Genomic DNA, 22,536 nt, shown 5'->3' on the forward strand with positions numbered 1-22,536 from the left:
TAATCCCATTCATGCCAATGAGCTCAAATCACATTAAATCCAAATCCCCTGCCTTAACTGAAGTGTCGATTGGTCCTAGCTACTTCAGTGACAACTAAATAGCCTTAAATCTGAGTACTTTGATTTAATTAGGTTGGGAATCCCATGAGAGACACTTATTTTGCTGGACTCATTTTCTGGTTATCAAACAAGGGAACAACAGAATGACCATTCCCTGGGCACTTTGAGGATGACTTGTTAAAGAGAGAGATATTTATTTCTTAAGACTTTTGGAATCACATTGTTCTCCATGCTGAGCAGTGGCGCAGTATGTCCTGATCCCGAGTCTCTGAAGAATTTCAAGCCTGGGAATGTCACATTTACCATGAACGGATAGGGGAAGGATGTACACACACACAAAAAAAAAAACAGGGTGGGGGGAAAGAATCTTTTCCGTAGTGAGAAGAATAAAACTGGTTTCTTTTCTCTTTTTTCCTTGCTAAGAGATTCCTGCTGTGTAGGGTTAAATGTAGGTCAAGCTGTCTGAGCTTGTGTCTGCGATCTGCAGCACACTCAACACTAGATTAAATTGGGATTTTCCACTTACTCAACTGTCAATCTCCGTAATATCGGTAAAAGTTAAATTAATCAGGAGTGAGCAGGGCCTGGCTCTCAAGGGGGCTTCTTGAGCTCCGGGGTGTTGCTTAGGCTTGTTGCAGGGAGGGGGAAAGATATGGTTTCTGTCACTAAGATACTGCTGTGTTCTGGCTGTTTGCCTAGAAGCTTCAGAATCTCGGAGAGAAAGAAAAAATGTGCCGTTGTTAACACAGATCAGCAGAGCTGTTGGTTTTTCTTTCTGAGCACTAATGCTACACAATTTGCATAAGAGGCCCACAAAAAAATGCCCATTTGTGTTCTCTTGGATAAATCAGGTTGCACTGCTTTCTTATGTTTGCTTTGTCCTGTAGTGTTGACATCTCTCTAAACACACTAATGTAAGAACCTGCCTTATGCAGAATTAAGACCATTGGTCCATCTACTTCAGTACTGCTATTATCTTTATTCCCAAAACAGCTTATTTACCAAGTCCAATGGAAAACTGAGCTGGGGAAGGAGATTCACCCATTACAAGTAATTATACCTCTCTTCATTCCTCTTCTATTCCTTTGCACAAGGGCCTTGAAAAGCATCAGGGAACTCCCTGACGTATTATGAGGGGGCTTCTTTTGCTCCTTTGCAACTGACAGCAGCTCAGAACCTGACTTTTCTTATGTCACCACATGTCAGATATCCTATTTAGGTTTGCGGAAACCTTTTAAAGCAGCCTAGCATAAGACTAGATTTGCTTTCTGCTGTTGTTTGCAGGGTTGGTATATTTCAGAGGAAATTACCCTGATATGTGGACACACAGAGTAAGGTTAATTTTGAGGTATGAGGTTTCCTTGAGGTACTGAGTGCAGCTCAGCTCAATCCACTCCCCTGCCAAATATACTGTCTCCCTCAGGTAATGAGCTGCTCTAAGCCATTTTTGTATAACATACTATGAGGATGAGTTCAATGCCATATAGAAAATATTGTACCAGTCTGTGGATTAAACTGTGTTGGAAATATGACCTTCCTTCTTCCCATCTGAAAGTGGTAGAGATTCAAAGAACCAGTGTGGGATACTGGTTAAATTGTTGGACTGGGAGCCGGGAGACAGACCCCAGTGAGCTTCATGGCTAATTTTGTCTCTTAGCCCAAGCTCTGTCACAGAGTTGTGAGGATAAAATGGGGAGTGAGGATGCCATGTATGTCACCTTGAGTTCCTTGGAGGAAAGGGTGGGATATAAATGTAATAAGTAAAAAGTCTATGCTGAAGTTAGAGAAACATTTAGGTATGTAAGATTGTATACTCTGGAATATTATATAGATGCACTATACAGTGGTACCTCGGTTTACGAACTTAATGCGTTCTGGAAGTCTGTTCTTAAACTGAGGCGCGCTTTCCCTAATGAGGCCTCCCACCGCCAGTGCCCTTCCACCATTCGGCTTCCATTCTTAGAACGAGGAAAAGTTCACAAACCGGGACACTACTTCCGGTTTTGCGGAGTTCGTAAACTGAATAGTTCATAAACAGGGCTGTTCTTAAACCGAGATACCACTGTAATCCCCATTGCTGGCCAAGACCAGTTGGGCTAACTGAAACTAATTAACCATAATCCTTGGATTTATAAAGCAGAAAAAGCATCAAACAAAATAAAAATATGTCCTGGCCTCTTAATGGAGTGTAAATGAGGTCATTTCAGGAGATGATACAGGAAGCAGGGTTTCTTTTTAACTGCACATTTTAATTAGAACTCATTCAAAGCACAGCAGATCAAAAAAATGTGATAATGAAAAGAAGCCTAATTATTTTTTTTGTCTAAGCAGCAAAGTCTCAGAAAGAGAGCATTAGCTAGAAAAGGGATTATTATTATTTTTAAAAAACGATTGTATTTAATGAGAATCAATACATTTGGGAGGCTGAAAGCAAACCCTGAACATTCTACCACATAATAGCAGACAGATACTGGATTCAACTTCCAGCAGGAAACCACCTATGGAGATGAGAGTGACCCTGTCTATACAGTGGTGCCCCGCAAGACGAAAGAGTTTTCCGTTTTGGAGGTGCTTCGCAAAACGAATTTCCTATGGGCTTGCTTCGCAAGACAACAATGTCTTGTGAGTTCCTGCTGGTTTTCCCCCCCCCCCTTTTTCTTAGCTGCTTATCAGCTGATCCGATCAGCAGATAAGCCGCTAAAAGCGCTAATAGTGCTAATCCGCTAATCCGCCAATGGGCTTGCTTCGCAAGACGAAAAAACCGCTAGACAAAGAGAATCACAGAACGGATTCTTTTCGTCTTGCGAGGCACCACTGTAGTTGGTTGACAGGCAATGATTTCAGGAGGCACGATCAAATGGAAGCCATATTTTCAAACAAATATAATTACAGTGAAAAGCAGATTAGGAGAAAGATCAAAGCAGTCTCCGAAATGAAGCTGTGTACATTTGACTGGTGCATTGGGGATTTGGGACCAGGGTTAAAAAAACAAACTTAGCTTTTATCTTCTTTAGTGGAATCTATAAAATGAAGCTTTGGGGGACAGGGAGAAGAAATCAACTCTCTCAAAAGTGTTGTTGGAAGATATACCCAGAGGATTCAGTAAAAGTAGGTTTGGATTTATTTAATTTTTATAGTAAATTTAAAAAAGCTAAGTTTAAAACCAATGAGTCCTATATGACTAAATTGTCGCACTAGCAGAAACCAGCAGAACTAGCACAGTTAGACCTCCCCCCCCGCCCCAAAGATCTGCTCTGGAGGGTGGAGAGAAGCCCAAAAACACCACACAGTGTGGGAGGGGAGGGAGATTATGCTGTTGGAACAAGCAGTTTATTGCCCAAGGAAACGCTCTTCTTAGAGCTAATCTTACGTTTTTTTCTAATCCGCCTATCTGGGCATGCCCTGATATTAACCCATTTTGCTGTAGTTATCACTTTTTGCTACAGTTAGACGGTTTTCACAGGCTCCTCCCCCTCCCAACATACATGAATTCAATATGAGCTATAGCAGGAAGCAAATTCACACTGCATCCAAAACAAATTTACAGCCTAGGACTTCCCCCAAAGAATCCCGAGACCTGCAGTTTCCTTTTCATAGAGCTACACAGTTCCCAGCACACTTAACAAAACCTCCCAGGATTCCTTGGGGGATGTCATGGGTTTTAAATGTATGTTGCATTTCCAGGGTATATTCAAGCATCTGTAACATTGTTAGGCTTCTCACCCCCTCATTTTAGAGCATCATCTGTTTGAGAAAAGAAAAAACTGAACAAGAGACCAATTAACATCTTGATTTTTTAATAGCTTTGTTCTGTGGTTTGACCACAGCTCCTTAAGAACAAGCATAAAATCTGTATTTAAAACTAACAACAGCACTTAGAGCAACATTTTCCTTTAAAAGTATTGCAATAACAGACCTTAGGTCTAAAAACTAGAACATCACCATTTGCTCAGTTAAAAGGAGGCAGGTACACAACTGCTGAAATCTTTTTCTGCATATAACTGGAAGTTACATTAGAAATTAAGCAGCAAATTGAGGTTAAAGGGAACAACAGAAGCTTAAAGCAAGTTAAGATTCCTTGTAGTTTCACATGAACCACTACCAATAAGTTTGAATAAAAACCACGTGTTTTTTTTTATCCCCCCCCCCCCGATACCTTTTAAAAAGTTTAAATGAAAGACTAAATATTGTAGATAGTGCTGTATTATTTGTATTTTTGGAATAACTTCAAAGAAAATGAACACATACAAACAACCGAGGCAGACATAAGAGCAGAACATATGACCCAGTTTGGAAAGCAACAAATCATATGCACCTTATTGTGTAACACAGATTATAGGCTGGAAAATTAACACTAAAATAATAATAAAATGTACTGAAAGCAGGCATGAATGCAGCTGTAAATTCACGATCTAATAGCCAAGTTAGTGTGCAAACAATAGAAACATTATTTGCTATTTGAAGACCAAGGTCTCTGGTAATGTGTAAATTGCTTTAATACTGCATGTAAAGAAAATAGTTACTCTGATAAAGTCTGTTTTAATTTTTGCCGTCTTAATAACATGCCTTTGAGCTCTTCTTCCAGAGGGAAGTGTTTGGTTGTATGCAGGTTGTTTGGGGGGGGCGGGGGCGGCTAAAGTTTGATTTAAAATGATAGATATCTAATAAGTGGCAAAGTCTGAATGGAGCTCCAGGTCTACTTGACAGGTTTTTATCTTATCTTATCTTATCTTTCCTCACTGCAGATTCAAAGCAGATTGATTATTTTTAAAAAGAAGGGTTTTGAGGGTTTGGGGGTGTTGGGTTTTTTTTGGTCCAATGGGTATAAAACATTTTGTTATTGCAATTTTCAACCTGCATGCTAAACACCACCCTGCACACAGTTCACTAACATGCAAGGTTTCATCTACTCTGGAGAACATCACAATAGCGCAGAGTGAGCAAGAAAATGGTCAGCACAACAAAAGTTTAAAAGGTTAGCACTCCATCTCCCAACCAAATGAACAAACAATATTTAAACCGTGCACACAAGTTTTTGGGAGGCTACTTAAAAATATCTAGTGTGGGTGTGGAGGTGGAAGAACAGAACAGATGGCAAAAATATGAAAGCGCCACAAACACCACAGTACTTGGGGATAGCAGTTAGTATCCTGGTACAGGATAGAAGTATATATTTCCTAGAAGGATATCAACAAGCAAAACTGCAGGCCTAGTACAGAAGTAACGATATGCTAGTAAGAGCTTAACAAAGAACACATTTCTGAACTCGTTTGGCCTTGTTGACCTCCACTGTGAAAGACAATGCAGACTGCTTCTCAGATTTGGATCAGTCCTCCAGCAATGACCTAGATCAGTGTTTTTCAACCACTGTTCCGCGGCACACTAGTGTGCCGCGAGATGTTGCCTGGTGTGCCGCGAGATGTTGCCTGGAGGGAGGCGGGCGAGTCGGGCGACGAGAGGCGGGGCGGCGGTGGCGAGGAGAGGCCGCCCAGCGTGGGGCTCTCGCCGTCTGCCTGCCTGGCTGCCTGCGAGCTTGGCGGGCAGCGCCTCCGTCCGCAGCGCCCGCCTCGCGGCTCTCATTCCCTGCCCCTGCCAAAGCTCACCCAGCCAAGCCGCGCTCTCCTTCCTGCCTCGCTTTGCTGCCTCCTCCCCCCCCACCCCCAAAGCTTGGAGGGGGAGGGAAAAAAATCGAAACTTACACTTTCGTGCGTCCCTCCCGGCGTGACGCTGCGCGCTGACGTCACGGGGCTGTAATGGTGGTGTGCCTCGAGATTTTTTTCATCAAACAAGTGTGCCTTTGCCCAAAAAAGGTTGGGAAACACTGACCTAGATAATGATTGCTGACAAGGGCAGCCAAACAAAACAAAACAAAACAAAAAAAACTTTTTAAGCACAGCCTTTGAAAGCCACAATGTCTCCTGAGAACACAGCCACCACGAGACATGGAGGACTTCTCTTCATTCCTGTAAATTAAGTCAACAAAGTGGTCAAGGATCAATTTGTGGTCCAGCTTTGCTAGGAGTGGGCTAGAAGAGACCGACTGAGTTAGTTCTATTGAGTTTAACCTGAAAGGCATCCACTGTTAGGGTGTGAAACCTAAGACGCTGGCAAGTTAGCAATGTCATGTGACTTTAAGTAGTCAAGCTCGTTAAGTTGTTAAGTTGCTCAGTATATAAAGAGTGTTTGTTTTCTCTGTGTGTGGGGCGTGAAGCAAAAATGTCCGAAAGCTCCGGAGGTGTTTCTGTTATCTTTCTGCAATAAACCTGTCTTTGGAAAGACAGGCTTCCCTGTGTCATTATTTCTTTGCTGCTGAGACTCTGAAGCTTGTACTGCAACAAGAATCTCTGCACTGGACTTAATTAATACTCTGCAAAGAGAGCTGTTGCTGGTGGCGCAGCGGAAGTGTTTACTGGACCAGTACAAACTCTCTTAGGTTATGGATCCTTCTACGTTTCTACAGCTGTATTGTGTGCAGAGAAAGTGAAAGCAGCTTTCGAATGAGAAAAAACCGGCTTGGTCGTAAATCCAGCTCTTAAAGGAACTGAGAGGCTGGAGGCGTCTGAAAAGTGAGTAAGACAAATCCCAAGGGGAAAGAGAAGCAAGGGCACACAGAGGGAGTAGCAGCAGACCCCAAGAATGGCAGCAGAAAATTTCCAGGTTCCCTTTACAAAGTTGAACTCTGCTAATTACGTGCAGTGGTCTAAGAGGGCTCAAGTCTGGTTGGAAGCCAAAGAAGTGTGGGCTGACTATGTCCAGAGGCGAAAGCCGTTTGTGGCTGTAGCAGCAGATGCCACAGCAGAGCAACAGGCTGCTGCACATGCTCAGAACAGGGAACATGATAAAATGGACACTAAAGCTAGATGCATGTTGATGGTATCGATAGACGATTCCCAATTACCTCATGTGGAAAATTTAAGGTCTGCATTTGAAATTTGGGAAGCTCTTAGGCGAATTCACCATAGAGCCACGCCCGGAGAGAAGGTGAACATTATACGTGCTTTGTATGAGTTGAAACTGAAGCCAGGGGATAGTGTGGTTGAACACACATCACAGATGACTGAGTATTTCAACCGACTGTCATCTTTAGGTGTGAATTTTCCTGAAAATATTAAAGTTTATACTCTGCTTAGCAGCCTGCATGCAGAGTTTGAAAACTTAGTACTAACTTTACAAGTTTTGCCAGAGGACCAGCTGAATATGAATTATGTGACTGGTAGATTGTGTGAGCAAGAATATCAACATCATCGAAAACGTATTGATAATTCAAATACCCCAAGGGTTGGATGTTCAGATAATTCCCAGCGTGGGGAAACTAGCAGGCAGAGCTGTAAGGAAGCCTCACAAGTGTCTGCTATGGCCAGCAAGTCATGTTTTCGATGCGGCAGCAGGTTTCATTTGATAGCAAAGTGTCCAGAAAAGCAACAGGAATTTCAACAGTCCAAGGCCAGTTTCCGGAGTTACATGGGAAGACGACGTGAGAACTACAAGAATCAACGATCCAGAGGGGGAGCAGGTGCTGATAAGGGACTATCTGCAATGGCAGCACAACAGAGTCCTAAAAGGAGCCAACAAACTTTGAAGTGGATAATTGACAGTGGAGCAAGTCACAGTTTAGTTCCAGCGACATCTAGTGGCCGCTTGATGAACTGCAAGACATTGCCAGTTGCAAAAACCGTGACTATAGCAGACAATAGTAAACGAGAAATGAACCTTAAAGGCACAATTTATGTTAACTGTTTGCAAACTAACCTTCCTGTTTTTGTTCTTCCAGGAATGAAGAATGGACTTTTGAGTGTGTCATGCCTGGTAAAAAGTGGTTTTAAGGTTGAGTTTGAAAATGATGTGTGCACCATTTCTAAACAGGGGAAGGAGCTAGTTAAAATTCCCTGTGAGGATGGGCTTTTTGTTTTGGTTGAAGAGCAGTTAGCAGCAGGTAGATGTTCAACAAGTGAAGCGCAAGCTAAGTGTGTAAATAAGGCTCCTCATACAGGTTGTGCACATCTACTACACAGAAGGTTAGCTCATATATGCTTTAAGTATGTAAGCAAGATGCCAGATTTAGCTGAGGAGTGTAAGATTAAACCCTGTCCAAATTTTCTGGATTGTTGTGCTTGTAAACATGCTAAGGTTAAGACATGTAACTATCCTAGATCTGATAGAGTAAGCAAGAAACCCTTTGAACTTGTGCACACAGATGTGTGTGGCCCTATGCCAGTCAAATCGCTTGGAGGTGCGAGATTTATGCAAATTTTGGTGGATGACTTTTCAAGGGCTAGTTGGGTTTTCTTTCTGAAAGAAAAATCACAAGCAGCTTCCATCCTGATGGATTGGATTGCAGAAGTCGAATGTAAATTTGACACCAGGGTACGTAAAATACAATCAGATCGTGGTGGGGAATATGTGAACCACACGCTGGAGACGTGGTTAAAAAGGAAAGGTATAGTTCATAGACTTACCAATCCCTATTCACCACAGGAGAATGCAGTTGCCGAAAGAAAATTTCGAACATTACAGGAAGCCATTACTGCTTTGCTGTTTGATTCTGGTCTTCCACAGCGTTTTTGGGCTGAGGCTGCACTGTATGCGAATTATACTTTTAATAGAGTGTACAATAGCACAGTAGGCAACACTCCTTACTTCATGCTATTTGGGAAAAAACCAAAAATTGATCATCTAAGAGTTTTTGGATGTCGTGCTTATGTGCTGGTGCCTAGGGCACAACGTAGGAAAGGCGATCCTAGGTCTAAAGAAATGTTTTTCTGTGGTTATCAAGCAAACACAAAAGGTTGGAGATTTGTGAATGTAGAAGGCAATCAAACGAAAATCACAATCAGCAGAAGTGCGGAATTTTGTGAACAGGATGGTTGGAATAAAATTCATGGAAATCCTGACATACTATTTGATGTGGTGAACAGTAGCAATGAAACTCAGGCCCCAGGGCAGGTATTAGTTCCAGAACAGACTGAGGAATTTGAGTCTAAGGACGAGGGTGAGAAATCGCCTAGTTCACCCAAGTCTGTAAAGTCAGAATCTTCTAGCTGTAAAAGTTCACCTGTACAGCAAGAGAGTCGTGTAAAGTCAGAATCAGAAAGTTCTTCAACTACTAGTGACAAACAGGTGACGACTAGTGATTCTGGGTCAGAGGGGGAAACTGAAGGAACATCGCAGGAACTGTTAAGGCGTTCTAAGCGTACCAACAAAGGTATACCTCCTGAAAGGTACCAAGCTATTAGTGTTTGGGCTGGTTTGGCAAATTGCGAACCTGAAAGTTTTGAGGAGGTTGAGCAATTACCCCAGGAGGAGGCCAGTAGGTGGCGTGAGGCCATGCAAAAGGAGTTGAATTCTATGAAAGAACTGGGTGTGTTTTCCATCACCAAACTGCCAGAAGGTGCCAAGGCAGTAAGTTGTAGGTGGGTGTACAGGATAAAGACAACAGCGATGGGGAAACCAGAGTACAAAGCAAGGCTTGTAGCTCGAGGTTTCACGCAAAGAAAGGGGTTACATTATTCCGAAGTCTATGCACCCACTTCAAGGAGTGAAACCCTACGGGCACTATTAGCAGTTGCTGCTCAGAAAGGGTTCAAAGTGAATCAATTTGATGTCTCTACAGCTTATCTTCATTCAGACTTGGCTGAAGAGCTCTATATGGAGCTACCGCCAGGATTGAAAGTTGGTAAATCAAATCAGGTATGGAAACTACATAAATCTATTTATGGACTCAAGCAATCTGCTCATAATTGGAATGAGTGTTTGAATGACGTTTTGGTAGGCATTGGTTTTAGCAGGAGCAAGGCTGACAATTGCTTATATTTCAGAAGTTCAGGAGATGCTCAAGAATCTTTGCTTGTTTATGTAGATGACCTGATTTATACTTCAAAGACACAAGAACAAGTAAAAAAAAAACTAGCCAAAGAGTTAAATAAACACTTCAAAGTTAAGAATCTTGGTGATGTGAAGGTCTATCTTGGCGTTCAGATAGATAGGACCAAAAATGGCAGTTTTCTACTGAATCAAAAAGGCAAGATATTGCAAATGTTGAAAAAATTTAACATGACGGAGTGTGCAGGTGTTAGAACACCAATGGAAATGGGTTTTGTAAAAGACAATGAGTTCAAGGATAGTGCTGAATTCAAGCGTGCTGAAATCTTTCAGTCAGCACTGGGAAGCTTACTTCATCTTTCGCAATGGAGTAGACCAGATATTGCTTATGCTGTTAACTTACTCAGCAGAGAAGCTTCGAAACCTAGTGTGAATGCATGGAAAGGAATTCAAAGAGTGTTAAGATATTTACAATACACCAAAGATTTTTGCCTTGAATTGTCTTCGGAAGGACAAGCACAGATTACTTGTTGGGCAGATAGTGATTGGGCAAATTTAAAGGATAGAAAATCAGTGTCTGGCTGTGTAATAAAATTTGGTAACTCTCTGATTGGGTGGAGATCCAAGAAACAGAACCTGATTGCTTTGTCGTCAACAGAAGCTGAGTTTTGTGCCTTATCTGAGTTATGTAGAGATCTAGAATTTTACAAATGCTTGGCACAAGAAATGTATGAAAAGGCCATCACTCCAATCACTGTGTGGGGTGATAATCAACCGTGTCTTAAGTTAGCACAAAATGGGCAGTTTAAAGGTCGTACAAAACATTTGGATATCCGCTTTCAAAATGTTTGTCAAACGGTAAAAGCAGGAATTGTTAAATTAAATTACTGTCCCAGTCATGAAAATCAAGCTGATGGTTTTACAAAACCGCTTGGGTTTCAGCGGCATGAAAACTTTTGTGAAGAAATGGGTCTGAAGTAATTTTGTTTTTTGTATTGCCAGCGAGAGGGGGTGTTAGGGTGTGAAACCTAAGACGCTGGCAAGTTAGCAATGTCATGTGACTTTAAGTAGTCAAGCTCGTTAAGTTGTTAAGTTGCTCAGTATATAAAGAGTGTTTGTTTTCTCTGTGTGTGGGGCGTGAAGCAAAAATGTCCGAAAGCTCCGGAGGTGTTTCTGTTATCTTTCTGCAATAAACCTGTCTTTGGAAAGACAGGCTTCCCTGTGTCATTATTTCTTTGCTGCTGAGACTCTGAAGCTTGTACTGCAACAAGAATCTCTGCACTGGACTTAATTAATACTCTGCAAAGAGAGCTGTTGCTGGTGGCGCAGCGGAAGTGTTTACTGGACCAGTACAAACTCTCTTATCCACATCATCACCATGTCACTCAAGAGGAGGAAAACATAGACTTGTTAGAGGAACGAATTTCACACTCTTTGAGTAACAAGGTCATTCTGAACCTGTGAACCAACAAGGATATTGAAAAGGGTTCCTTTAAAAAGTAATAATAATTACAATATTCTGCTGTCTTCAACACTAAAAACCTGCCTTATTTTTTTCTGAGGTATTTGCTTTGCCTAATAAGCCTAAGCTGCAGAAGCAGGATACAGTGCAGACAGATGGTGAACTTGTACTGCCAAGGCAACCTTGCTGAGCACAGCACCTGCCACACCAAACAATATTTCCCTTGTTCTCATCAAGGGTCTAAGTCCTGTCTCATTATTCAAATTAAAAACAAAGTCGCAAAAGCAAAAAAAAAAAAAAAATGCAATAGACTCTTTCATAAGAAAAAAAACAAAAAAATCCATTGGCCAGAAAAAGAGGTCTTGCAAGAAAAGTAGCTTGCATCCTTCAAAAGTCACCATAACGTCAAGCATTCCCAAGTTCAACCTGCAATGGGCAGCCAGAACCTTTTAAAATCTTGTCTCACTCATCTCACACACAAACACACACACACACACACACACACACACACACACACACACTGAATGGACAAGTTGGGAAGACACATCAAGATGGCAGGGCTTGTGTTCACTAAAATGAAAAGTGCATGAAAGTTTGTGGAGTGGGGAAGCTGCAAAATTCTGTTATTTTTGTGGGAGGGTAGCAGCAGTATGTGTTATTCCTTATATCACTTGGGTTATAAGGACTGGATATCACAGTGACCAGCACATTCCCACCAATTCGCCCCCCTTAAGATCACTGCCTGGACCACACACCAAATTTAAAATGGCCAAAAAAAAAAAACCCTGCTTCTGTGAAACAAAAATGCTTGTCCATCTTACATTTTGAAGGGTGGTTTGGAATTAAGTTCCTACTTTAACCAAATCTTATTTTAAAATGTTGGCATTTCAAATATAAGCGTTCTTAGGATTCAGCCCATCTCTAGGTTGATCATGTCATAGATAACAAAAAGAAGCCAAGGCTGGTCTAATCTCATAACAAGGAAAGCAACAAGGAAAAATCAGAAGCTAGCTACAATGTTAAGTATTTATGCATTTAAAGTGACACACGCAAACACCACTCACAAGTGACTCCTTACAGCAGAGATGCATCAAGCAACCAATTATCATTAACAGGCTAATAATCAAAAGTGGTCTGTTCAAACTTTTTTCCCCCTTATAGTACTTTGATATTTCATAGGAAAATAAAAATACATGGGACTTCCCGTCCTTTGTATGCATTCTTTTGCAAATTCTTACAAAAAAAGGACGAAGCACATAAGTAGGCATTCACAAGTTCTATGCCTTTTTGTGTTTAAACAGTTATCTTCTATACATTATGTTACAATATTAACAATGGGTTTCGTTTCGTTTTGTTTTTCTACCCATTGGGTAGGATATGTGCATAATATATTCATGTTATATACAGCACCCTTAAAAATCAAAATTGAAGAGACGGATGACCAAAAAAAGCACCATTTTCAGTGAGGCACAACAAAGCTGGGGGAACAGGATCGATTCAAAGGATCATTCAAGTCACTGGGAATGTTTCTACTGATTTCAATGGCCTTTGAAGTTTCAAGCCTAGAGAGTGCAAGGGGGATGTTCCTGAACTTGAGGCACCTTAGTTCCTTATGAGCTATAATCGTGCATACCTCCAAGTGATGTATACATTTAAGTCATATCCCTTTTGTAATGTATGGGACAAACACAGACAAAATATTTATTTATTTGAAGGGCAAAGAGATGGGGTGGGGAGGGAAATGGAAATGAGATCCTAGCACATACCATGTTGTATCCAAACAAAGAACCTCACATATACCAACTCTACTTAAAGCAGCAGCAGCAGCAATACTGCAACAAACAGCCTGATCCTACACAGAATTACCGTATTTTTTGCTCTATAAGACTCACTTTTTCCCTCCTAAAAAGTAAGGGAAAATGTGTGTGCGTCTTATGGAGTGAATGCAGACTGCACGGCTATCCTAGAAGCCAGAACAGCAAGAGGGATCGCTGTTTTCACTGTGCAGCAATCCCTCTTGCTGTTCTGGCTTCTGAGATTCAGAATATTTTTTTTCTTGTTTTCCTCCTCCAAAAACTAGGTGCGTCTTGTGGTCTGGTGCGTCTTATAGAGCCAAAAATACGGTACATCAAATTAAACCCATGCCAATTTGAATGGAACAGACTTTCATCAGTACAACTGGACGACTCAACAGCCATCATTGTCAATACACACGTTTGGTGGACAGTTTTCTAGCATTAAAAGGGAGTTGGATATTATTCAGTGTATTGGATTTCGAACGACCAAAATTCATGTAAGCTGGGGAAAATATTTGTGTTTGGCCTTGTTTAAGACATGTTCCAACTAGTCTCAGCACTTCCATTTGTTCTTCAGAACAGAAAGAAGCAATAAAAGACAGTATGAGAGCTTCCACCAACATATTTGTAGTTCTAACGTTTGACACTGGTGGTTGTCATCACTGTAATATAATCAGAAAAAAATTAAACCAGGCAAATGAATCACCTAAAAAAGTAAAGCCACCTTCAAAACTGGCATTCAAAAGGCAATTTACCATACACACCACTGACTTCAGCAGGAGTATACTGAAATAAAGTAGTGAGTAAGCCTGTCTATTAGTCCGTAAGTGAAATGGCTAGTTTGGCCATAAAGTATACCTTTTCACTACAAGTCAATAATTGGATAATCCAATTACCTTCAGAGTGCTTTTAAGAGTATGCCCCTCGGGTGCCAGGGATGGAGGGTACAATTCAGTGGGGGGGGGATAAATTCTTATTTTGGCAAATGATTGGTGGTTCCTCGCTCAACATAACTGAAGAATGTCATTGTCTTCTTATACAGTGGTGCCTCGCAAGACGAAAAGAATCCGTTCTGTGATTCTCTTCGTCTAGCGGTTTTTTCGTCTTGCGAAGCAAGCCCATTGACGGATTAGCGGATTAGCGCTATTAGCGGTTTTTAGCGGCTTATCTGCTGATCGGATCAGCTGATAAGCGGATTAGCGGCTTAGAAAAAGGGGGGGAGGGGAAAAAACCAGCAGGAACTCGCAAGACATTGTCGTCTTGCGAAGCAAGCCCGTAGGAAATTCGTTTTGCGAAGCACCTCCAAAACGGAAAACTCTTTCGTCTAGCGAGTTTTCAGTCTTGCGAGGCACTCATCTTGCGGGGCACCACTGTACCTTGTCACAGAAAACTTACTTGTCTTAAGCCATTGGGGTCATCCAAATTGCAAGCATCAGTCTCCATATAGGGGCCTCTTTATTTTTAAGGAACACTTGTTTGACATAGTCCCCAAAGCCTGTAGCAAGCATTTTTCCAATATATACTAAGTAGCCTATCCATCAAGGAAAATGTATATGAATGAGCCCTGTCTCTAGGAAGACTTGGAACAACAATAGCATTCTATTAATTAGAGTTAATTTAGGAAGGGAAATCTTCCATGGAGTTCTACAATACAAGAAAAATTAAGCCTTGCTTGATGGCCTTAGCCATATATATTTTCAAATCCAATTCTAAGCACTAGTAGCAGTAGAAACTACCTGACAGCCACAAACTTCCCCCAAGGATCATACCAGAGTACAAGAAGAAATTACTTTTGCCATGCCTCCATTCAAAGAATGGGAGGAAAATTGCATTCTTCCTAACCAAATCTAGGCAGACACATACACAAAGGTGCACATACAAGTAGGGGGAGGCAGACTTTTGAGAAAGAAAATAATGGATTTAACAGAATTTTTTAGTAATATTCGCTGACAAGCAAACAGTGAAATGAAGGCAAAGAGCGGATTTTTAAAAAAGAAAAGCCTTTGCTTATTTTTATTTAGAAAGGTAACGATCCAAATTAAAAAGCAAATATTGACCAAACTACACCCACAGACAAAGGTAGTGCTTGTGTGGTGTTGCCGATTCTGCTTCCATAGGTTCAAAAGGATGCTTTTCTACTTGCATCAATCCAAAAGTAGTCCTGGACAGGACATTTGCAAAGAAGAGAGATCTTGGATGGAATGAAAGTTCTCACACATATGCCTGGGTGGGAGTTGGGGTAGCAAGAAATATAAAAAAGGACCCCTGGACGGTTAAGTCCAGTCAAAGGCGACTATGGGGTTGCGGTGCTCATCTCACTTTCAGGCTGAGGGAGCTGGCGTTTGTCCACAGACAGCTTTTCGGGTCGTGTGGCCACATGACTAAACCGCTTCTGGCACGAATGAACACCGTGATGGAAACCAGAGTGCACAGAAACGCCATTTACCTTCCCGCAGTAGCAGTGCCTAATTATCTACTTGGCACGGGCATGCTTTCAAACTGCTAGGTTGGCAGAAGCTGGGACAGAGCAACAGGAGCTCACCACCATCGAGCAGATTCAAACCACTGACCTTCCGATCAGGAAGCCCAAGAGACCCAGTAGTTTAGACCACAGCGCCACTTGTGTCCCAGCAAGAAATATATGAACAAGAATAACATATGAAAAGAAGAAATAACTAGAAGTAATCACCTGACCAAATACTTGTTGCATTCTCATGACACTTCTGCCTTTTACCAGCTCCTCTCAAATTTGTAGCTCTAAGGGCAAAAAGGCTTAATTAGTTGATTTATACCATTCAAAAAATCCATACCAAATCTCTGCAAAAGTACTGAAAAGGTTTCTAAAATCTGAATAGATAAGACATTCAATGTATCTACAAAAGCAAATATTGAAGTGATATATAGAAATTCCATTGGCTTCACAATACTGCCATTTGGAAGTTATGTCAAAATAACACCTTGAACAATTGTGTGCATTGCACATTATTTTAGAGACTTTTTTTTTTAACCGAGTTAAGAGTTCTAATATTTTCAAAGGGTTCCACCACCACCACTACCACCTCCATGCCTATAAAGCAAAGGTAGCATTGCTTCACAACAAAGTTTTCCTCCAAATTAAAAAGATATATAAATGAAGGTTATTTTTTTTTACTAAAGCTATCCAAAAGTTGGAATATGAGAGATGTTGTAGCAAGGGGTTTGATTTGTATGGGGGGAGGAAACACCTCTGCCTCCCTAGTTTAGTCTGTAGCTGGAAAAACATTAAATGCCTTAATATTATGATTCTGTGTCATACATTACACAGGCACAAGAACAAAAATAAATTATAGTGTGGTAACACAATATTTTCAGAACAGCAAAGTGATCTGGGTTTTTTTCTTGGCCAAGGAGCATGCAGTTAACTGAGCAGTATAATATCTCTTGGACATATGAAACTGCAGGGGCAGTTTTGAGTTTCTGCATGCATGATGTTTCAAAACAAGAAAACAGAATTTCTAGCAGTCATGCTATGGTGCAGCTTCAGCGGACTGAAGACTTACTGCATCCTGATGACACTACCTGCCCCTGTTGATTTAGCATTATCATGCCAAAACAAGAAAAGTGGTACCAACCAGAAACAGTATCTGTTTGTTGCACATTACAAGTCACTGTTCTGGAATGTGTCCACTGAGCTGATGCTCAAGACTGCCATTTTGATTAGCAAGAATAAATGTGAAGACTAGTAAAGCTCCTGTGTGGTTTGCATGTTTGTATCACTCCAAACCCACAAATCTAGATGCATCTTTAAACGTTCTACATACAACTAACTCATTGTGCAAAGTGGTGTGAGGTTATGGTATACAAGGAATGCTCCTATTTCATAAGCAAATCCAATCAGTATTTTGTGTAAAGGAATTGGAAGACATAACAGATGTAACTTAATTTCAGAACAAGTAGGAAGGAAGCCCAGAAAATGTACATGGAGTGCAATGAAATAAGTAGCTCCCATTGGTACTTTCTTATAACACTTAACTTTCACTTTTAAACTGCACAATTAAAAGTCCTAAAGCAACTTCTTAAATTTAGGCTAAATTATCTTACCACCTTAAGCCCCTCAGTTCACCATTTTCACAAGTGAAGAACTTGTGAGCTAGTTCTGAGCTAGAATTCTTCTAGCGTTCTCAATAGGAATCGCCACGTAAACCTTTATCATTTCCTTCCTAGGAAGAGGCATTTATAACATTTTAAATAGTGATCCCATATATGCAGGCCTTGAATAAAGTCTGTTAATACTAGTGAATTTCTCTCCCCTCCACAGGAAAAAAGGAAGATAACACTGCAAATTCTGAAAGAACTAGATTTAGATACAATTGATTTGTACCAAACTAAAAGCAATTTTAAAAGTCAAGTGTTCCTTGATTGTACATGGCCTCAAGCCCTAGTTGAAAGAAGCTTGAGAGGTGAAAAAGGAAACTATTTTTTTCATTATTCTCCTGCATAACATCTGACGTTTGGGGGACTGCCACACACTGTAACAGAAAAATGACAAGGGATAATCCTCAAAGTTGGGTTTTAATCCCCTCTTGCATATAGTCTACAAAAAAAATGGAACAGCCAGTTTCCACACATCCCTTCTGTCATAGGTTGGTTTGAGCATCTTCTCTATAAAGAGAAGATGCTCCCTTTTGAATGATGCTAAACATGAAAAGGTTTGGGGCCTTGATTTTGTGGTCTATACACACTTTGCATGTTTCATATTGCTAGCCTTTGGGCAGGACCAGCCCTACGCCGACACAGAGAGAGCCACTTCAAGCAGCTGATTTTGGGTAAACTGAAAGGGCAACAAACTGTCTCTGTGCTTTTAATGCTAAGGAGAGGGACCACCTCAGGTATCAAAATAATCTTGACCAGCTTTTGCTATTATTTGCCAAGACTTGGGTGCAATATTTGGGAGCAGGCCTCTGTCGTGCTTGTCTGAGGCCGGGGGTGGGAGTCTTGTTGGAATAAAGTTATAAACTCAAACAGTGTAGGTCCAGCAGGCCACTGGCGAGCCCCCCCCCCCCCCCGTTTAGCAATCCGAGGCCTGGGGCAAATGTATCTGGCTCCCCCCCGCCCTGCAAACTACATGGGCCTGCTTGGAAGAGTACTTTGTTTTGATGTAGAGTTGATGATATTTTCAGCTTAGAACTGATTTTTAAAACTCATCCTGCACCAAGTCAGGATTTGTTTTGATTTAAGAAATTATCTTGCATTTTAAACATAGCAATCCACCCCTTGACATCCCTTCCCATCTCATTCAAGAATATCTGCCCCCCCCCCAAAAAAAAAATCCATGCCACATTAAGTCTTGTCCTGAAGCAAGTACAAAGGATGCACAAAGCAGCACATTAGAATTTACGCACTTCTAAGCTCACTAGCAATTCTCATACAAGATGCTATACAAACTTTGTTCTCATTAATGAACCTGGGATCAAATTATGTCAGGAATGCCCTTGCAGGTGCGAAAAAGGACAGCAACAAAGGAGAAACGTCTCAATACTCACAGATGCAGCAAAGGAAAAAGAAAGAAAGAACCCAACAGCCAGCCAAATAGAGATTGTCCCAGCTCAGGATGACATTAATGTGTTCTCATATATTTAAGTTGGAGATTATGTAAGTATAAAGGAGAAAGATGTTTCAGCCTTGATACTGCTTAGACACATAACGATGGGCCATCTCATGGGTAAGCATCTGCTCATGAATATGCATATATCTTTAAGCCCTCACGCCAAATGCATGAACGATGTAGAGCTTTCTGAAATAATCAAACCTTTGAATAAACACAGGAAATCGGGAGAGCTCAGGAACTTGTGGCAGCCACCTAGAAATAATCCTAACCCTCTGCAGATCAGTGCTTAAACTTAACACTAGACCAAATCCAACAGCATTACCTTTTATGGAATACATTCTTGGCAAAGCAGGGAGGAAATTTGGAGTCCAGGTGATCTAATGCCAACACCTACTTGCCCATCGGTTGTTCCAATAAGTACCAGTTTGTCAGCTGAGTTCCAATTAACGACTGCTGAAATGCAAAGACCTTAGAGGTTTGAATAAATTATTAGATAATACAACAGGAGAAACTTTCTACAGATGCAAACTAATTTAACACATGTGTAAACCTTAAATCCAAATTATAATATAAAGGTATGCCCCATCTCTAACCATTTAATTCTGTAATATTAAGTTCAGAAATGTCTCACTTGGAAATCACATTAGGCAGGAGCTGAAGAACAGCTGGTCATTTAGTCTCACTGAACAGAGTCCAATGGATATTATTAAATGGATACTACTAAATCACCTTATAAGCTTATCTCCCTTGAAAGGAACAGCATTCACAAAAAGCAAGAACTCCAAGAAAGCCGACTTGTAGTGGCTGTTCACACAACTAAGCTATCACGAGATATTTAGTTAACACGTGACAGACAGAGGTATGCAAGTCAGCCCCGCTTACTTAGATGAGAAAAAGAGCTTTAAAATCATGGCTACTTGAGGACAATGAGGAAGTAGGCTCTGGTCAGCTCACAAAAAGGTTCTGTGGTTTTAGATTATTATCTAGACTGTCCCTCAAGCTAGTCATCAAGTCCACAAGCCACCTTAGATTAATGAAAGCATATTTACAGAGAAAACATCTAAAGCACAGATATACCACACATGCTGATTTGGCATAAAAACTCTGCATAGATCAGAGACTCCGTTCGGCAACCAGGTTTCAATCTTAAATTCCTTTAGTTTGTGAAGTTCAAGAGAAATCCAAACTTCATCAAGCTGAGCAAGGGCTACAGTGCAGGTCATTACAATAGTTGGTGCACCTGTCAACTGTTCCGAGTTTGCAAAATGGTGCCCTTAACAACTATAGAAAAGGGAGACTTCCAAGGGAAATCTTTGCCATGCAGCTATAACTCTCTCAGGAATATCAAAATTTAAGACGCTTTCTTTTAAAGTTCATTTGTTAACTGCATTTGAAGTACCTGTTTGTGCTTTGTGTGTGCTTTGTTTTCACAACCAGTCCCCTTTGGAATACCTTCCAATTTCATTTGCAACACAGGTAATCAATCACAGAATGAAATACAAATTCACTGGGATTCCTTAGGCTGCATTTTTAAAAATAATAATAATATATATGGTACAGTTCTAAAGTGATTTTCAAAAACATGACACAGCATGATCCTAAAAACAAGTTTACACAACTGTTTGCACACTTGACATAAACCAGTTCAGATCAGTGCATGAAGACATGATTAACCAATTACAAAACTGATTAACTCAGATTCCCAAACAATTCCCCATAGCATTCTAATGGTGCAAGCTCTTCAAACGACCACTTTAGCATTGTCAAACTTGCAGAAGAAATGGAAGCTACTAGGGAAAGGGCTTACAGAGGTCTGATCTATCACACAAAAGATAATAGGAAAAGCACAACAAAAGTGCAATTTAACAGCAAAAACTCATAATGTATGTTTAAACCATTTATTGTAGGATGTCAGGCTATGAAACTGATTATGGGCTCCAGTGAAGATAAAAATCTGCAGAAGCTTTAAGTAACAAGGACACTGCATTTTTTTTTTTAAGAGAGGGGGACAAGCAATAAGATTTAGTAATAATCACACACAAAAAGGTAAATGCATTTGGCATTTTTATCTGCTTCTAGTTAAACAAATGGCTTATAGCAAAAACCACCTAAAGGAAACGTCTGTAATTTCACATTTGCTTTCTTCCACTCATAAATTTCTAAGACAACTTGCCAATGTCCTGTTTGAATGCAAAAATTATTGCAAAAGGTAACATGTTAAGATGTCTTTTGCTGTTTATTTATTTATGGAAAATGGTAAAAGATCTGATTAAATCAAAGTCCCCTTTCAATGATTAATCAACAGAAGCCTAGACAAATTTCTGAAGAGGGTTCCTAGGGGCTAATCATTATTCCACAGGTGAAAAGACAACATATAGAAGAACTTCATGTAAAACAGTTCTCATATAGTGCAAATTTAATACACTTGTATCACAACACAAATTAACTCCTCGTATTCATCTAGGTTTTTCCCTAACTTTATACCTTGGCACACAAAACAGAAATGCTGAGTCAGATAAAAAATTCACACTTCTGGGAGGGCGGGGTAAGGATAGCAAACTGGCCAATTTTGCCCCCATTTAACTAGTAACCCTTTCTTGTCCTCTTCTTTTAGCCATTCACTCAATATAAAACTGGCTGTGTAAGCCATATTTCTGTGCTAAGTTACCTCTTATAATTAAATAAATTCAAATAGTTTATTTAAAATAATAATAATATATTCCCCCACCCACCCCCCAAAAGAAAAGTAGAACACTGCTCATGGCCAAACTGAATGGAAGGTTGTAGTTGTTTCAAACCACTTTTCATGCAATTCCCCTGAAAGGAATCAGAAACAACAGCTTTGCATGTTTGGTTTTACGAAACCGCATCACATGAAACTTAAAACAATATTGTGCACAGGGGCATAGAAACCTCTATCATGCTCCTGCTTGATTCTTCCATCTCTCTTCAAGTGCATATGGAAAAGGAAACTAGACAAGGTTTCCTGGTTTCCTGTCTTTGCCTTTAATTTGGACTATTGTGCTCTCCGAATTGTTCTGTTGAAACTGAAGTCTGCTCCCCCTATGTGACGAAGGAGGGGCGTTGCTTTGCTGGTGATGGAAAAAAGAGGAACCTGGGTAATGCCCCATGACCTCACTGTAAGTCGGGGGTGGTCCTTCCATCCTTCCATTACTGCTATAATTGGTTGCACTTATGCCCGAATTGCTGCTTGGTGGGCACGGGCCCCCACTGTACATTGAAATGTCTATCAAGTCGCTGTCAAATATAGTTCTGTTGGGTGGTGCCCTCACAGATTCTCTGTTGAGTTCCATCTGTTGTTCTGGGTCCCGAAGCTGCAGAGTGCATGGCCCTTGGTATGGGGGCGGCTCTTCACCATCGGAGAGGGAGATAGTAGGAGGGAGGTCAATCTCGTGCTGCATGTATGGGTAGGTTGGCTGGAAGCGGCTGAAATGTTCCCTCTGCATAAAGGATGGAGCAGTAAACCTGTCTCTGGACCGTGGGGCATACATGATCTGCAGTGTGAAGGAGGAGGCATCAACTAATCAATAAAGTTAAAACCTAGTTCACACATGTGTTAGACATACTCAATACAGAGACACATAACAGGTGTGGGGTAGAATAATGTGGAAACAGCATCATAAAGGGTTATTTTCCTGGGTGACGTTCTCCAAGATGTGTTATATAACCCAAGCATCTGGGCCAAGGAAAGGAGTTTAGTCATAGGACAAGACTTCTGCAAACAAATTCGATTTAAGCAATCAGACAAATTGAATGAATTCCAAAACCTAGGAAACTTCTGATCCAAAATT

The 22,536-nt window shown here is 40.8% G+C and overlaps 1 protein-coding gene and 2 long non-coding RNA genes across 6 annotated transcripts in view; all 3 read right to left on the reverse strand.

Annotated features, from left to right (window-relative positions):
* Nucleotides 1–3,840: 3,840 nt before the first annotated feature.
* LOC309539243 lies at nucleotides 3,841–6,134 on the reverse strand. Its single transcript, XR_014222782.1, has 2 exons — nucleotides 5,887–6,134; nucleotides 3,841–5,405 (listed from the first exon to the last, which is right to left on the reverse strand). It is a non-coding gene; the product is annotated as an uncharacterized lncRNA (long non-coding RNA).
* Nucleotides 6,135–13,639: 7,505 nt separating this feature from the next.
* On the reverse strand, nucleotides 13,640–17,487 carry LOC309539244. The gene is made up of 2 exons (XR_014222783.1): nucleotides 14,522–17,487; nucleotides 13,640–14,185 (listed from the first exon to the last, which is right to left on the reverse strand). It is a non-coding gene; the product is annotated as an uncharacterized lncRNA (long non-coding RNA).
* A 2,764-nt stretch (nucleotides 17,488–20,251) lies between these two features.
* Nucleotides 20,252–22,536, reverse strand: part of LDLRAD4 (low density lipoprotein receptor class A domain containing 4) — a 263,298-nt gene continuing 261,013 nt past the window's right edge. For all 4 annotated transcript variants that reach the window (XM_082235210.1, XM_082235208.1, XM_082235211.1 and 1 more), the window contains one exon: nucleotides 20,252–22,239. In XM_082235210.1, coding sequence (XP_082091336.1) covers nucleotides 21,697–22,239 — 543 coding nt within the window. In that variant the 3' untranslated portion in view covers nucleotides 20,252–21,696. The remainder of the gene's footprint in view (nucleotides 22,240–22,536) is intronic.

The sequence above is a fragment of the Podarcis vaucheri genome, assembly GCF_965113315.1.
Source record: "Podarcis vaucheri genome assembly, chromosome: 8".
In the NCBI taxonomy this organism is placed as follows: domain Eukaryota; kingdom Metazoa; phylum Chordata; class Lepidosauria; order Squamata; family Lacertidae; genus Podarcis; species Podarcis vaucheri.